Genomic DNA, 16,286 nt, shown 5'->3' with positions numbered 1-16,286 from the left:
AAGGGGGGGATGGGGAGCGAGGCAGGAGGGGGAGGGGCCTCGGCGAGCCCAGAAAAACGACAACGCGAGAAAAATTAGTATTTTTGCACTTCACAAATTAATGACCATGAGCTCGTTTTTGATAAACTCCAACTACATCGAGCCCAAGTTCCCTCCCTTCGAGGAGTACGCGCAGCACAGCGGCCCGGGCGGCGGAGACGGCGGCCCGGGCGGGGGCCCCGGCTACCAGCAGCCCCCAGCGCCCACGGCCCAGCACCTGCCGCCGCTGCAGCCCCAGCTCCCCCACGCGGGCGGCAGCCGCGACGCCCCTGCCTCCTACTACGCGCCACGGGCCGCCCGCGAGCCCGCCTACCCCGCGGCCGCGCTCTACCCCGCGCACGGTGCCGCCGACGCTGCCTACCCCTATGGCTTCCGCGGCGGGGCCAGCCCCGGGCGCCCACCGCAGCGCGAGCAGCCCCCAACGCACGCCAAGGGTCCCGCGCACGGCCTGCACGCGGGCCACGTCCCGCCGCCGCCTCCCCCGCAGCATCGCGCGGCGCCCCCGGCGCCCCCGCGGCGCTGCGAGGCGGCTCCCGCTCCCCCGGGCGTCCCGACAGGGGGCAGCGCCCCCGCGTGCCCGCTGCTCCTGGCCGACAAGAGCCCGCCAGGCCTGAAGGGCAAGGAGCCCGTGGTGTACCCCTGGATGAAGAAGATCCATGTCAGCGCCGGTACGTGGCGCCGCTGGGGAGGCGCGGGAGGGTGCGCTGGGGCCCGGGCCCGGGTTTCAGGGTCGGGACGGGGGGGAAGGGGGCCTCGGGAGGGGAGCCCCCCATCTGGCCCGAGCTACAGTGGGATGTGGGTGTGTACGCGCCAGCCAGCCGCCCGATCCCAATGTGAGGACCCTTTTGTACCCAGGGTCCCTTTATCGGGAGATTTACGAGACGCCAAACTGTTAGGGCAGTAATTATAGCCCCCATAAATTTAATTGCCCTGGCAGAGGCTTCAGGCCATGTGTCTTTGAAGCTTTTCTTCAGCCCCGATGCCCAGCACCATTCTTTATGGCTCTCGGGTGTTTCCCGTTGTCAATAGCCTGTGAAACATTTTCTTTGCCTTTTTATGTATCTTGCGTGAACTTGGTGTCAGGTTATTATATAATGATGATGTCCAATTGCTCTTCCCCACCCCACCTTCTCTCTCCTCCTCCTCTCCCTCTCTTCCACTCCCTCCTCTTTGGCTTCTTCCTTGGGGTTATGGGCTTTCAGTCAACCCCAGTTATAATGGAGGGGAGCCCAAGCGCTCCCGAACCGCCTACACCCGGCAGCAGGTCTTGGAGCTGGAGAAGGAGTTCCACTTCAACCGCTACCTGACCCGGCGCCGCCGCATTGAGATCGCCCACACGCTCTGCTTGTCCGAGCGCCAGGTCAAGATCTGGTTTCAGAACAGGAGGATGAAGTGGAAGAAAGATCACAAACTGCCCAACACTAAGATGCGATCCTCCAGCTCGGCCTCGGCCTCAGCAGGCCCGCCAGGGAAAGCACAAACTCAGAGCCCGCACCCGCATCTCCACCCCCACCAGGGCGTCTCCACACCCATTCCCTCTTCCATATAACCTCCTAGAGATCTAGACCAGTTTCTTTCCCTCACCTGCTTTTCTCCTCTCTTCTGCCCTTTCCCCCCAACCACCCCTCCCCGTCTGGACCATAACAGACACCCCCCCCCCAAAAAAAACCTCAACTTGGTGAAAAGGATAATAAAAAAGAAGACAACGTTATCCCGGTAAGAGCTTGTGCTGGTTGCCACCCAAGAGAGGACAATGGCCAGGATGCTGGCTGGTGGAACAACCTGCTGGCCTGAACAAGGCTGCCAGGTTTGGAGACCTGAGATGGACCACTTGGCATCACATACTTTTGAGATGGCTAAAGTCAGCTGGACAGCCCATGCTGACTGGGGACATGTATATGTCTATGTGTTGCAAGCAGAAGAAAACAGACCGTTTCCCCACCCTCCTTACCTTCCCTCCCTCATTAAGGCAGCTCATACAAGCTTGTCTTGAACTGAATAAATGAGTAGACATTGTGGACCTCACAAAATTATTTAATTCTCAAAATGTATAGACTTTGATGGTAGATGTGACACATAATAGTTTCCCTTCCTTGCATTTATTTAAAATATTGTTGTAGAGATATTTCTGTCTTATTCTGAGGCACAATCTTGGGGGAGACGGGAGTACATTTAGACCCATGTGCAACTGTTCAAATTGTGATGTGGCTACATAGAAAGCCATGTGCTAAGAATAAAGTCTGTTTAAAAAACAACATTAAAGTTCTAAGACACATTTGTGTGTTTCCTACTTTTAATTAAGAAAACAAAAGTTAACTGGATTGAGATGCTTGACCTTGCATGTGATAATCGTGTAGATGGCTTGAGTTGTGTTCACTTGGATGCTGAATGCTCACATAATTTGTGTGAGTGTGTTCAACTTGAGTTGAACTCATGTCAAGTTTGACCCACTGTGGGAAAAGTTCCAAAGAGCATGAAGGCTCTTGAGCTCTGAGAGGGCTCCTCTTCTTCCCAAACTTGGCCAGGCTTTCAGGCTTCGAGTCTCTGTAAGGCATAGAAACGTGTCCTTCCCTGCAATGAAAGGTGAAACCGAGCAGTGCTGCGGGCCCAGGAGTTTCTGCAGCTGTTCTACATGCTGAACTCTGAGCACACTTGGAAAGAAGTGGTCCCTTTGGTATTTATTGCACCTTCACACTTAATCTGCCTGTTTCCCTGGAGATAAAAAATAGTTTGTGCGAAGGGTTGAGATTGCTTTTTGTCTCTTGGCTGTTTTTAAGGCTCTCTTCGCTAACTACAGCTTAGGAATTTTTGTTTATTTGCTTGTTTCCTTCTTTCTTCCTGTCTGTCTTTATTTTATGGAAGCAAGAGCTTTCAAAATAAACTGAATTTTCCCAGTACACCCTCCCAATTTTCTCCTGAGGAAAGAAAAGTTTAATGACACCCCAAAATGCACCTCGAGCAGGGGAGACCTGGGAGTATTCAGTGCTAGAAGAAAGCCAAGCTCGGAACTAGGATCACTTTGTCAAATGCTCCTGGATCTTTTTGTCCAACCTAGAAACCTAGATTCAGAAGGCTGAAAATCGAAACCCACTTCTTAACCTCCATAACCCTAGTATTTATTTACTGATTTACAAATCAGTCAAGAGGATTTAAACTTGGTTGTCACTGAAGGGACAGCAAGATACAGAAAACAATACACACTAGCCCCAGAATATTAGAACTGTCACTTGGCCTTGAAGGGGGGCAATTTTTAGTTCAGGTAATGATTTTAGCAAAGATGGGAGGGGGCCCTCACCTACCTCTGCAATAACAGAGTTGTTTTAGACACATTTTTCCATCAGTGGTGAACCCTTAGCCAGTGGTCAGTGCTGTTTGTCCTTCCACCTCTGCTGCCCTGTGTGTGATACAAGGACCAGCAGCTGTCTAACTATGAACAAACCAGATCTGAGAGGGAACTGGTGGACAACAGTCTCGGAGGGGCCTCCATCTCTCCCCAAGAAAATTCAGGGGCAAACAAGTACCCGGCTTCCCAAGTCAGGCCAAACGTGGCATAAAGTGCATTTTATAAGGTGTGGACGGGAGCCAGGGATTTCTGGAGGCATTGCAACTGCTGCTGAAACTTATTAACCCTCCCCCTACTACACGCACTTGTAAAACGAAATTAAATCACGCTGAAAATAGCAATTTTCCCAGGAATCATTAATCACCTCATACAATAAATACTTCTTTGTAATTCAACAGCAATTCTGAAAGGCATTCTCTGGGAAAAGTCTGTGGAGAAGCGAGGGATCTTCTTGCAAATAATGTGGTCCCGGGCAAAGATGCAGCATCTTGGCTGTCTGCTCAAAAAATGCCTAGTCTCTTGGTGGAAACTGAGTGTCGAGCTGCAAAACCTCAAATGGCAGATTATCATCATTTAAGGTAAATTCTTATATTTCTCCTTTGTAGGGAAGGAGGGGGATGGGGCATTCATTAGCTTCATACTGGAGGCAGCTGTATGGGGGTAAAAGGGGTAACTGTCTTTCACTTACTCTTATAGTCTCTATCCAAGAAAGGGAGAAAGACAATCGAGATTGTTTTTCTAATATTCCAGGACAAAATGGCATTTTTACCCAACCTGTCTTGATGATTAAAGTATTGGTAAGTTTTACCAGGTCAAAATGGTCCAAAATGATCCAATCCAAATGATTGTGTCATTTCTTAACAGTGTTTTGCCGCTTCAGATTTGGTCTTTAAGGGAGCTTGTTATAACAGCTTAGAATGTCCCACTTTGTGCTTCAAAATCATGCATTGTCTGCCCTTTGCTAGGGCAACCATTAGAGTTCATCCAGAGGACAAATTTTCTAACTCATTAATTGTTTTTTTTTTTAAGCAAATCCTACTGGCCTCTCAAACCCTTGACCTTTAAAGACAGTATTTTGTGTAAGCTCTATAATTCTCCTACCAAAGTGACCCTTATACACGCTCTCCTTTTCTTTCTTTCTCCCTCTTCTCTCTAACACACACTCATCTGCTTTAGTCACAGAGCCAAGCTGTGCACGACTCTGGAGATAAAAGTTTTGTCAACATCTGAAATCAACCTAAATCGGATAGGAGACACTTTAATGGTCACAGTTTGAATTAAGTACTTAACACTCTCCCCCCTGAAGAAAAATGGCACTTTGCAGGCTCTCTTCCCTAGTTTTGCTGAAATCTACGATATACCCGGTGTTTTATTACAGCAAGAATTCAACTGTGACAGGCATAGTAGAGTACTTAATACCCAAGATGGAGCTCATGGGAAGATTACCTAGCTATATGGGGAGTTGGCCCTCTGCACGGTGTCTCTGACTTTATAGTCAGCTGTCCCAGGGTGCCCACATTCCCCACACCTTCCAGCCTCCTCTCCATGGGGTAGGTATCGCCATCTCGCCTCTGTCCCTGCTCTCCTAAGCTTCCAAACTGGGCTGCTCTTCTCACCACTGCTCTCCTTCCAGCAGTTGCAACATCGAAACTGATCAAGGACTCTTTAGAATGAAAAGAAAGAAAAAAACCCCAAGAATCAATGTAGCAAACAGAAACGGGGGGGGGCTTCCCGTTTGAGTGAGTGGGCTCTGTGCAGGCAATAGGCTGTTCTTTGCACTCTCTTGGTCTCTGCATCCCTTGCCGAAGTCCTGTATTGAAGAACACAGGCTCTCCCTTCCCAACAGCTGCTCCGGTTGCCCTTCTCTATATTATGTAGGGACCCAGGAATAACTCTGCTTCTTCTCTCAAAGAGTATGGGCTGGGGAAAATTGGAGGAAGAAGAGACATGTGCTCTGTTTCATACCATCAAGGAGGCTGCTGGGGCTGTTGTGAAATACTCTGTTCTGAAACTTCTGTCTTGGCGCTCCGTCATGTCTTCTCAAGGCCCCAAGCTCATGGAATAACCTCCACCCTCTTTCAGGCCAGTCCCAGTCTTTCTAGAATTGATTCCTGGGGCTAAAAGAAATCCCCTGGTTCAAAGAATGTCCTAGGTGAAAGAGATTTGGAGGCCATTTCGGTTCAGTCTTCTCAGTTTACCAGTGAGGAAACTGAGGCAGCTGAATGCTTTCCCCCGCCCCCCATGTTCTTCATGTGAATGTGAATGAGTGTGTAGATTGAACAGAGCCTTTAGTCTCACCTTGGATAGGGGTAAGTGCACAGGCATCTTTCCTCGGTGGAAGGCTGTTCTGCCTGCAGTGGACTAACTCTGGATTTACACTTGACATGGATGGCCACAGGTGTGCTCAGGCAGATTAGAAGAGTGGGTTCTTGCCCCATGAGCCATCAAAGCCCCCAGGGAGAATATGTAAGAAAACCGCCTTAACCTGGGCACTGAGGTGGGTAGGCTGACCTCTGGGCTCAGGAGGGGACAGACGTCAAGGTGCCTGGGAGAGCAGTGGACACCCCACTGTCCACAACTGTCATTGTCCCAGAATGACTACTTCTACTGTTCTCGCCCTGGGATTTCAATGGCGTTCTCTTGCCCAAGAGCTGGGCAAGGACGTCTGCGTTCCGGAGGCCTGGGAACTAAAAAAGCCAACCAAGCACCCTGGTTGCAGCAGATAAAGGTGTAGCGCCTGTTCGAGGGAGATATTGAAATTGTAATCTTTGAGGCCACGTGACTCATTAAATAATTAATGCGGATCATCAGGAATGGATCGGAGTCGTCAGGGCCTCACTAGGAATGAATCTCTCAGAAGTGAGACCCCAACTTCCTATTTGATTTTTTAAAACACGCACCCTCATATTTATCTCCGAAGGCTTTTAACTCCTTCAGGAGGGCTGGAGACAGCCCTGGAGCCGGGAGGACCCGAGCTGGCGGGCCCACGTGCAGGGCTTCTGCGAGTCCGGGGAGCGCGCGGCGTCCGGGGAAACGTGAGTTCGGGCTCGGGTTTTCTGCGGTCACATCCTGGCTTTGGTGATGAAGTGGGACGGATGCGCAGACAGTTGATAATGTTCTGATTCACACTGGGGAAGGCTGCAGAGATACCACAGGACGGGAGCGCGGCTTTGTTCAATTTTCCCGGTGTTCATAAATCACCCGCGCTGGGCGAGCGAGGGAGCAAGCGAGCGCCAAAAACGCGGAAAGAGAGGCCACATCGGAGGCGGCGGCCATTGCAGAGGGAGAAACCTGGGCAACATCTCCTTGTGACTCATTATTCTGAGCGATTTATGGGGAACAGCGGCCATGAATATTTGACTTGGGGATAAGGAAATACAGCAATAATAATAGCCATAATAATTATAATATCCATAAGCGTCGCGGAGGGGGGAGGCGTGGCGGATGGTGGCATAGCGGATCTTTCTGGGGCGAATTTGAGTGGCACCATGCAGAGTAGCTAAGCCCCACCTTGCTCAGGGTCACGCCAGGAGCTCCAAGGCCAGGGGGCACTCACATTGGGGACAGAGAGGGCGAGTTTGAACAAGAGAAAGAGGCCCAGCATGAATTCTGAGTCCCAAGCGCCTGATGGAGGGTGGGAGCTGCAGGTCGAGTGGTGGCAGAGGGCAGCTAGCTGCTGGTTTGCGGCCACTTGTTCAATGTGCCAGGGGCCCCTGAAGCCTGAGGGTCAGGGGACTTGTCAGCTCTTTGGTAGCCATTTCTTGGCGCTATCAGCAGGATTGCTTAGATGTGGGACAAACATCAAGGGCTGGTTTGGAGCAGGCTGAAGTGTGTGTGGGGGGGCTATATGAGTTTGGGTGAAAAGGTGGTAGGGCAGGAATGGGGCTTTGGGAGCAACCCAGCCAGCAAGGAACTTCTCCAAGCTAGGGCCGTCCCCCAGGATGATTCTTTGCCCCTTCCCCAACGCCTTCCTTCCACCTCCCCAGTTGGCTGGCCGTTTTTTGCTAGTTAGAGAGCAAGAGGGGGTTACAAGTATCTTGAGGGATGAGGTGGCAGCAGAATTAGGGCGTCAAGCGGCTTGTCGTCACTGCACAAGGCGAGGCTGGATAGGGCCCCCAGATCCGGTATTGTCCCATGCCCGAGCCCTTCCCAGTTTCCCCTTGTTTCAGCAGCCATAGTTGGCCTGCTGTGAGGGACTGGGCGCTGCTGTAGCCCTGCCAGTCCACTGGGACGGAGAAGCGATGAGCCTAAGGCTTGGATAAAGCAGAAGACAAAACCTCTCAAGGCTGCCCCCGGCCCATGGGCTGAGCCGGGCTCTGATTTCGCGCCAAACAGAAATGAACACTATTAGTGAGGTTTCAGGAGAGTCCGTGATTGAATGCTCCCAGACAAGGCATCCCTTTGTTAGCAAAAGAAAATAAAGCGTGCATTCACGTTCCCCTAGTTGAGGTGTGTGAGGAGCTCTCCGAGCAGAGCGGGCACCAACAGCGAAGCCCCTTCCACCTTCCTATCTTGCTCCGCCTCGTCCGTTTTCTTCCTCCTTCCCTCTTTCCCACCCCCTACATAATGAAAGAAAAGAAGAGTGTGGGTGCGAAGATGGAGTATGTATTTATTTTACAAAAATAAATCACCATCTTCAGGCCATTTGTAGACTGGAACCTTTGGAGCAATGAGTGCGCCGCATGGACGAATGCCCTGGCGACTCCTCCGTGTCCGCGTCACCCCGGGGGCCACCCTGGCGCCCGCGCCGACCGCGCTTTCAACTCCGGTCCTCCGACTCCCTTCCTCCGCAGCCACCGTTCACCCTCTGCTGTTTATTTGTCTGCAGAGCGCCTGGACACCGGAAAAGACGATTCCTTGAGCTCTCGGAGTTGGAGACAATTTGGGGTTCAGTCTTAAACATCTCTCGAGGTAAGCGCTGCGCCCAAACTCGTCACCGTGCAGGACTTTGATCCAGGCCTTTGGGGGGAGTTTGCTCTCCTGAGCAGCTGCAGCCCTTTGAAAGAGGTTTTGGTCAATATTTAACTTCGGAGGAGTTTGGGGTTGGGTTCCCTGCAGCTGCACGCTCCGCGAATGCGGGGCTTCAGGCAGACAAAGAGTGCCCGCAAAGCCGGCGTTGTGCAGGAGGGGCTGGCGCAGAGACCAAAGATGTGTGTGCTTGGGGGGCGGGTGTGTCAGAAGGGTGTATTTGTTTCTTCCGGCAAGTTCCAGACAAACCACTACATGGAACAGCAGGGCAAAAAGAAGCAGAGGCCACGGGCACGGCGGCCGCCGCGTGGGCCGCGCTCCTTGTCCACTATTTGCCGCGCCTGCGGAGACTGTGAGTTGGGAAATTGTGGTCAGTCCCAGCTCTGCGTTGAGGAAACGTGTCTCGTCGCCTTGCAGTTTCTCCTGTCCTGTTGCCTTTCCTTGGCATGAGGGAAGTTGCTGTGCTTCCAAAGTGTAAACCGTCGCAGGCAATGGGGCTCCTGGGTTCCTTTCGCCAGGCTAATCCGCTGTTCTTTCTACGGGAAAAACACGTTTTTTCTATTTCTCCGCGTTTTCTTTTCCTATTTGGAACAAGGGGGAACTCTTTAAAATTCTTTTCAAGTTCTGGCTTAATTTGTTCTTAGTTTGGGATGCAGGGAGGTAATTACTGTGGTTTATTACCTTGTAAAAGATCCATAAATTTCGTGCCTATTTGGGGGAGGGGCTGCTGGAATAGCTTAGAGAAGCTTGGTATGAAGGAATGGGTTTGCTTTGTTCTTTCAGGGATTATTTATTTTAAAAAGTTTTCTGAGATTTTGTTTTCTATTCCCTAGGCCTCAGTCTTCCCTAAAATTTGCTGGCCCCCCCCCAATAGATATAAGGTTGTTAATTAGTTGCAACATGCTATTCACTGATGCTCTAAGGCTGATATGGTGTTCTGGATACAATTATTATTTTATTAGATAGGAAGTCAAAAGAGTAATAGTAAAGTTGGGTTGCTTCCTCAGCCACTGTATATCTTTATATCAAGTATAGATGAAGCATTTCATGAATTTGCAACTCAGTGTGTACATATGATTCGCATGTCTGCACACAATAGAACCACTACATGTGTAAATAGTTCCAGGAGTTTGAGACTATGTGTATAAAATGATATACACATTCATCTGTATCCACAAAACTTGGATCCCATTTGTACTGTAGTTGCACCCACAAGAAATATCTCATGTTAAATAATGATCTAGAACCTATACACACACACACACACACACACACACACACACACACACACACAGAGTGGGTGAAGAGGGCCTTACCTGATTCAAAATGGAAAAAACACTGGTGTTAACTAAAGGGAGAAAAATGTTAAGTGTATTTTTGACAGAGAAATCAGATTGCAGTGTTTGAATATAGATATATCTAATCTGCCAACAGCCTTGCAAATATTGACTAAAGCTCTGTATCCCGGGTCACCTGCTCTTTAGGAGACAACTTTCCGCCTATTTTGGCTCTGGTGGTGTGGAACCAGGGCATGTGTCTCCAGCCCTGGATGGCCATGTTGGGGACTGAGGGAGTGAGGATAGCGGGCCTGGCAGCTGGATTTCCCAGCCTGGGCCTACATACTTGAGCATCTCCATTCTTGCTCTCTGGACTGGAACTTGAAAAGGCCCAGAGCCTTGCTCCAGGAAAGCGGATTTCATAGTGGTGAAGGAGGCCTCTCAGCTGCTGGTTCCCTGGTGGCTTGCCCAGACCAAGGTCTCTCTTAGGGAAGCTGTTTCCACCTCAAAAGTTAAATTTCTTTTGACTTTCTCAGATTTTTTTCCTTCACATCTCACCAAGTCACCCCATCCTACCCCAAGTCGTTAATGTTAATTGTTAAACAGCAGTTGGAGCATTAACCTGGCTGTTAATAGCAGCATGGAGGGTCCTGCCTAGAGCTGGGATGCCTCTGGGCCTTGCTGGCGTTAAGGCATTTCTCTGAAGCACTACCAAAGACTTCTCCCATTGATTTATGGCCTTGGGAATTTCGTTTTGCCCCAGACTGTTCTGAGAGTTCTGAAGGGGGCCCCTTCTCATCTGTGAGTCGAAACCTCTACAGAAACTTTGGTTGGGGGCGGTATGTGGAGTTTGCCAGCAATTCAGGGCAATAATTCTAGGTCTTTTCTAGGCTATCTGGAGAGCTCAGTGTGAAATATTTGGTGGTGGGGGTGGGGGTGGTTAGAGGAGCAGAGGACAGTGTATTAGTGACCTGAGTCCTTGGGGACACTGGAGTGTGTTTTTCAGAGACCAGCCTTGGGTCCTGTCCCCCAGCCCCTATCCCCAAACCTGAGAGAAGTGGGCTTTCAGATTGGGCTCTCACTTTCCAGCTTGTGGCTCAGGTCAGAGCTGGGAAAGCTGACATTCTCCCCCAGGTATACCACAGACAGAACCTTATTGGAATATTGACACCAGCTTAGGCCGGGACTCACTTCCAAGGGATTAGGTCTCCTCTGTTATTGCCCTTCTGATTTGGACACCCCCAGGATCAGGCCCCCTTACTGAGGGCCCTGCATTCTCACCAGGCCTCTTCTGTTCCCCTGCAGGGGAGGAGAAGTGGGGGTGGGGGGTGGAGGAGAATCATGCATAGCCTCCTGCTGCAGCTCCAAGTGAGTCCTCACAGTTAGAGAGGCCTAGCCAGCTGAAGACCTACTCTCTCCAGGAACAAAAGAATAGGCCTGAGGATCTCACTACCGCAGAGCACTCCCGAAGTTCAGAAACTAAAACCTGAAAAGAACTTTTTAGACAGCTGGTGAGAGGGCGAAGTGTTGAAATCAGTGTCACCAAGCAGAAGGCAGGAGTGGGGGTGGGGGTGCTCATTTGTTTTAGCCAGGTTTCTCCTGAGCAGAGTTGGTCCAGTTCAGTTTATGCTGCTGGCCACAAAGTTGTCTTAGGGGAGATGCACACACCTATCTGCAGAGAGGGTCCCAGGTTGTCTTGTAGGTGAATTCAAGGGACGCCAGCAAAGGTTGGTTCTCTTTTTTCCTCTCTCTCTTACAGAGACAATTAGATAATTTCCCCTCCCATTTTTCATCATTAGAAACCTATAATTTTGTGTCTCACTCAGCTATGCACTGAGGAAATGCATATGTGCAGGTTTGGCCAGGGCACTGAGTCTTTCCAGGTTTTGCAAAACCCTGAACCCACCACTTTAGAGCCAAGCACCTCTTTCCTAGGGGGCTCCCTTCAAATAAAACCAAGTGTCCTTGGAGGAGGTGCTTTCGCCTTTTGTCAGGTAATTATGGGCTCTTTTGGGTTTCTTCAGTGGCTGTGGTGTATGGTGTGGGTGTTAGCAAACTCCATACAATGGCAGGCCATGAGGGAGTCCACCGACTAGGCAAGTCATTACTGGGTTTCTTCTGGAAGCAGGGCCTGGGCTTTGCCTTTTGATGTGTGGGCCAGGAGGCCAGAGGAGACTGGAGTGTGTGGGTGTGCTAGGCTCAGCTGGTCCCTGAGTGAAAAACTGTAAGAAAAGTTACATGGACTCTAAGAATGGGAACAGCATTGTTGTTTCCTTGAGTTTGGATCCAGTGTAAGGAAATATAAGCGGAGATAACTGCTCTTGTGTGGCACAGGTTGTGTGTGTGGGGGGGTGGGGGGCGGGGGGAGTGAGATGCCCCCAGTGTCCTATTGCCCTAGACCAAACTCTTCCCTACTGCTGGCAAAGGTCCCCTATTTCCCCTCCCCTAAAGCCAAATGTTCTGCTTGGAAACCTAGTTCCTTCAGTGATTCCCTATTTCAAATAAAAGGATTTAAGTTGACGTATGACCACGTGAGCACATAATACAGCGCATTATTGTGGCATTTGGAGCGGAGACCCGGACGGCTTCGCCTGTGATTACGTTTTCTAGATCCTCTACAGAGCGAGAGCTTTTCCCCCACCCCCACGCACCCACCTCCTCCTTCTTCCCCTTCTCCGGAGAGCGCTCTCCTAGCGGGTTGCAGTTTTCAGTGCTAATGGAGCGGTTCTGGGCCAGCTAGCCGATGGGACTCGAGGCCACACCAGAAGGATGGAATTTATTTTAAGGTATTTCCGTTGATTGTTCATATCTAGAGTGAGTTATGGCTGTGAGAGACAAAGGTCAGGCCAGGAGACCCTGGTTCAGGGACAGGACCCCAGCCCCTGTCTTCCTTTGTTTCTCCTTTAGAACCGAAACCATTGGAAACATTCTCCAGTAGCGCCTCAGACTGAGTTTAATTCCCTGGAAAGTGTTGGGGGGTGTAAAGGAAGGGGCACTTGAGGGCTACTCGGTGGGCCTGGTAGCTTCCAGCACTACGGTGGCTTTGTCCACTACAGCAGGGCTTGAGTCTCTGGAGCTGAGCCCCAGGCAGAGGGAGAGTCCCGATGTGCCCTCGCAGGCTCAGGTGGTGGGCACTGGGCGACACTGCCTGGAGGTGGTGGGAGCTGGGTGAAGAAGGGGAGTCGCTCCCCCGTTTTCCCTGCTTGCTGGCCAGGGATGGAAGCTACTAGCGGCTGACCTGGGCAGCCAGGGCAGCTGGGAGAGAGAAGTCAATGAGTGTGCAGACGCGCTGCCATTTTATTGATGCTTTGGGCCACTTTGTTCAGTGCTGGGTTGCAGGACGCGCTTTCTCACACATGGGACAGAAGGAGCTAGACCCGGAGGACGCGCCTTTGTTTCCTTGAGCACCCTCTGCCCGGTAGGAGTGGAGGACAGCTCAGATGGAGGAGAGGCTTGGGGACGGGGTGAGCGTGCTGGATGCCCAGAAGCTCTATTATTCGAACATTTGGGAGACCGAGGAAAGAGGGAGCCTGTGATGGGCTGGGGCTTCATAATGCGCATGGCCTGGCTGCCCCCTGGTACAGCCCCAGCCCCAGCCGGCTTGGAGAGTTGGAGAACTGGCCTGTGCACCCTGGGCCAGTCTGGAGGCAGAGTCTGCAGGAAGCAGGGGCAGACTTTTCTCCAGCTTCAGAGCTCTAGAAACGGTGCTGTAGCCGGGATAGAGGCCGATGAGAGTTAAGCTGTGCTTCCAAATTACTGGGAAAGCCCTAGCTAATTGGGCTTTGGGGACCCAGTACTCCTGGGAAGGAGGGAAACTCCCTGAAAAGGTGAAGGAAACTTCGCTTTCCTCTGCTCTTGGAGCTCTCGGAGCAGAGCAAAGGGGCGCCTACCAGGAGTCAGAAAGCAGATTTGCTCCGTGACTTTTTTTTTTAAATTGTATTTCTTTCTGTACTTGAAAAAAAATCAAATCAGGCTTCCCCTACTAGAGTGCGATTTACTTCCCCAGAATGGAAGGGTTGCTCTGTCCTCCCCCTCTGCCAGCCTCGGCACTAACAGTGTTTAACTGAGGCAGTTTCAAGTGCTCTAAAACACCCCTTGGAAATAAAATGTAAGCTTTAATTGCTGTTCAATTACTTGTCAGCATTTCATTTGATTTATGACCCAGTTCTGGCGCATTTTTGACCCAGTTAAAGACTCATAAATAATATAGTTTCACTAGAAAGAATGAGAGAGGGAATAGAGGTTTGTTAAAGGCATCTTTTTATTGTCGCTTCAGCACCAGCCAGCAGAATAAATATCTAAGGAGGACTCTTGAGCTGGTTCTGTATAAAAGTGTGCACAGTGAGAAGAAGCCAACAGTCACATTTATAGAGCACCGGTTGGTTTTTCCTCCAAGGAAAGTGCTAAAGCCACTCTATTATAGCTAAACTACAGCTATAAAAAAAGACTTAATCCCCTTTTACCCTCAAAACGCCAGCTTCACCCTTACAGGCAAGTGTATTCCCTTCCCATTCCGGGATTTTGATGCCTCTTCTTTCCAACATTTATTCTTCACCTTCGCCCCTGGCTACACAGCCAGCCCCCCAGCCACTGAGGCCCTCTCCGACATATTCACAAGGAGACCCTTGAGAAGGGTAGACCAGCACCAGCGCACCTTCGTTGTTCCAAATATTCTACTAGTGCTGAGAAAATGTTTTCTTCTAGTCCCTATGGGCGAGAGATCGGGAAGTACAGGAACGTGGGGGAGTTGGGGGAACCAAGGGGTCCTCTCAGCATAGAAAACCTCCGTGGTTTTGGTGGAGCCGGGTGCATGGCTGCGGGAGTTGCCTAGAAAGGGCACGGGGGCAGCGGCGGGTAATTTCTCACAGTGAAAATAGACAGGCGGTTTTTTTCTCTTAAAAAACAACAACAAACAAAAAAACCTGCAGCTATTACAAATTATTATTTTTTAAAAATCATCTTGCCTGCTTTGCTCCAAAAGCCAGCCCTTTGAATTTCAGCAGAGAGGCTTGAACCCCGGCGATCTGCGTGTCAGGGCGCCAGACCCCAGCCTTGAGGTTGGAGCCCCGCTCCTGCCCGCCGCAACTCGCCGCTCAGAAGCCAGCTAGTCGGGCGGACGGAGGCCCCGGCCCGAGCTCCCGCCCCCGCTTTCCCACGGCTCCTCAGTTCGGCGGGTCCAGTCCCCGAATTTTGCCCAGCGCGGTATCCGTGCTGGTGGAAAGGTGTGCGCCCCAGACGCTCCAGCCCTCACCTCGGCGCCCTCGGCCCTCTCGGCCCTGTCTGTCCCCTTCCCTGGCAGGTCCTTACAGAGAGCTGGCAGCCCCTGCAGCTGGCTGAGCTGAGAAGGCGGTGAGAGTCGCGTCAGCAGTTTGGAGGAGAAAGTGCGGGTTGATTATTGACCCACGCCTTCTTCAAATGCCACATCCGACCCAGCCGGTTTGAAGAGAAAATGCCGCCGAGCGTATTTTTGCTCCGGCTCTCGCCTCCTACGCGGCCCGGTCCCCCTTTCAAGTTGCGCTGCCGCAATATGCCATAAGGAGCAAGTGTTTGCTGTTTTGTGCTCTGTTTACAGCTTTGGGGCGCCGAGTCATAAATCTTGCCCAGCCATAAATGACAAAAACCATTGGTATGCATGAGGCCACCCTGGCCGGGAGTGCTTTTTGATTTCTCCCTTTTCCCTTGGCTTTGTTTTTGCTCTAAGGTGACACTTTGGCTCCTTGACAGTTTAAACATACTACTTATATTTTTAACACCTTCCTTTGAGAAGGACCAGCCGTTGACACCTTGGAATTGCACGAAAGCTCCATTTCTCTCTTTTTGCCACACACATACCCTTACAGAATTCGCTTCTGAACCTCAGGAGTTGAGAGAGTCGCCCGGAGGGAGAAAAGGCCATCCTCCTTAAAGCTGTGGAAATATTACCAGGCGCACGCAGGCCTTTCCTTGGCTCAGCGTCCCTGTATACCTCTAATTAGGGGGGGAAATACCGTAGATGTCGGTTGGTGTCGGGGCCAGAGCTTTCTTTATTGGTCTTTCCCGTGAGTGAGCTGCGTGTGTGTACTGTGAACTCCGCACACGAGAGCTGGAGACCCGGGTTTCTAGGCATCCTTCTGTGTACCTGAGCCCAGAGCGTCCCTTTTCACTGTCCGACCACCGTGCGGCTCCCCCAGGCTCCTCTCCTCCTGACTGCCAGGATTTCAGGGTTTCTGTCTAAAAATATAACCAAAGGCAGCCTCGCCTGCTCTTGGGGAGATCTCTTAGAAAGGAGGCCCTATCCCAGCCCCCCAAAGATTGCATTCGAGGTTCCTGGATTGCGGGTGGCAGGTGAGGTCAACTGCCCAAAGTCCTGGGAACTCTTTTCCTGTTCTCCATCCCCTGGACCCTCAACTGGAAATATCGGGGCAGAGGGTTACGTGGTTTCTCAAACGGATTCCTAAGAAATAGAGCCCGGCAAGAGATCCCCTTTGTGAAAGCCGTTTGTCCTCATTAGCATAATTTTCCTGGACTTTAGTGACGCCCAGGAGCAAGGAGAGGGAGGGCGTTGAGGGTGGGGGGGAGGCTGCCCTCCTCCCGCCGCCGCCGAGCTCTCCCTTCGCTCCGGTCCCTCCCCTCGCCTCAGCCCCATCCCCCACGCCGGCCCGCGCTTCCCCAGCAGCCTC

General features: G+C 51.3%; 2 protein-coding genes and 1 long non-coding RNA gene across 3 annotated transcripts in view; 2 read left to right on the top strand and 1 right to left on the bottom strand.

Moving 5' to 3' along the window:
• The first annotated feature begins 47 nt into the window (after window positions 1-47).
• HOXA4 (homeobox A4) lies at window positions 48-2,310 on the top strand. The gene is made up of 2 exons (XM_019639935.1): window positions 48-707; window positions 1,242-2,310. The coding sequence occupies exons 1-2, from the start codon at window positions 101-103 to the stop codon at window positions 1,586-1,588; spliced, it is 954 nt and encodes a 317-aa protein (XP_019495480.1). The 5' UTR covers window positions 48-100; the 3' UTR covers window positions 1,589-2,310.
• A 1,520-nt stretch (window positions 2,311-3,830) lies between these two features.
• HOXA3 (homeobox A3) overlaps window positions 3,831-16,286 on the top strand; it is a 20,439-nt gene continuing 7,983 nt past the window's right edge. Inside the window, exons 1-2 of the mRNA XM_019639933.1 lie at window positions 3,831-3,960; window positions 8,211-8,293. The gene's annotated coding sequence lies outside the window, so the exon portion shown is untranslated. The remainder of the gene's footprint in view (window positions 3,961-8,210; window positions 8,294-16,286) is intronic.
• The window catches only part of LOC109381360 (uncharacterized), a 10,958-nt gene continuing 3,395 nt past the window's right edge, over window positions 8,724-16,286 (bottom strand). The window contains exon 3 of the long non-coding RNA XR_002123710.1: window positions 8,724-8,886. This is a non-coding gene — a long non-coding RNA (uncharacterized LOC109381360). The remainder of the gene's footprint in view (window positions 8,887-16,286) is intronic.

This window comes from Hipposideros armiger, unplaced genomic scaffold (genome assembly GCF_001890085.2).
Source record: "Hipposideros armiger isolate ML-2016 unplaced genomic scaffold, ASM189008v1 scaffold_47, whole genome shotgun sequence".
Taxonomy (NCBI): Eukaryota; Metazoa; Chordata; class Mammalia; order Chiroptera; family Hipposideridae; genus Hipposideros; species Hipposideros armiger.
Note: the sequence above shows the minus strand (reverse complement) of the source record. Positions and strands in the feature narration are given on the sequence as shown.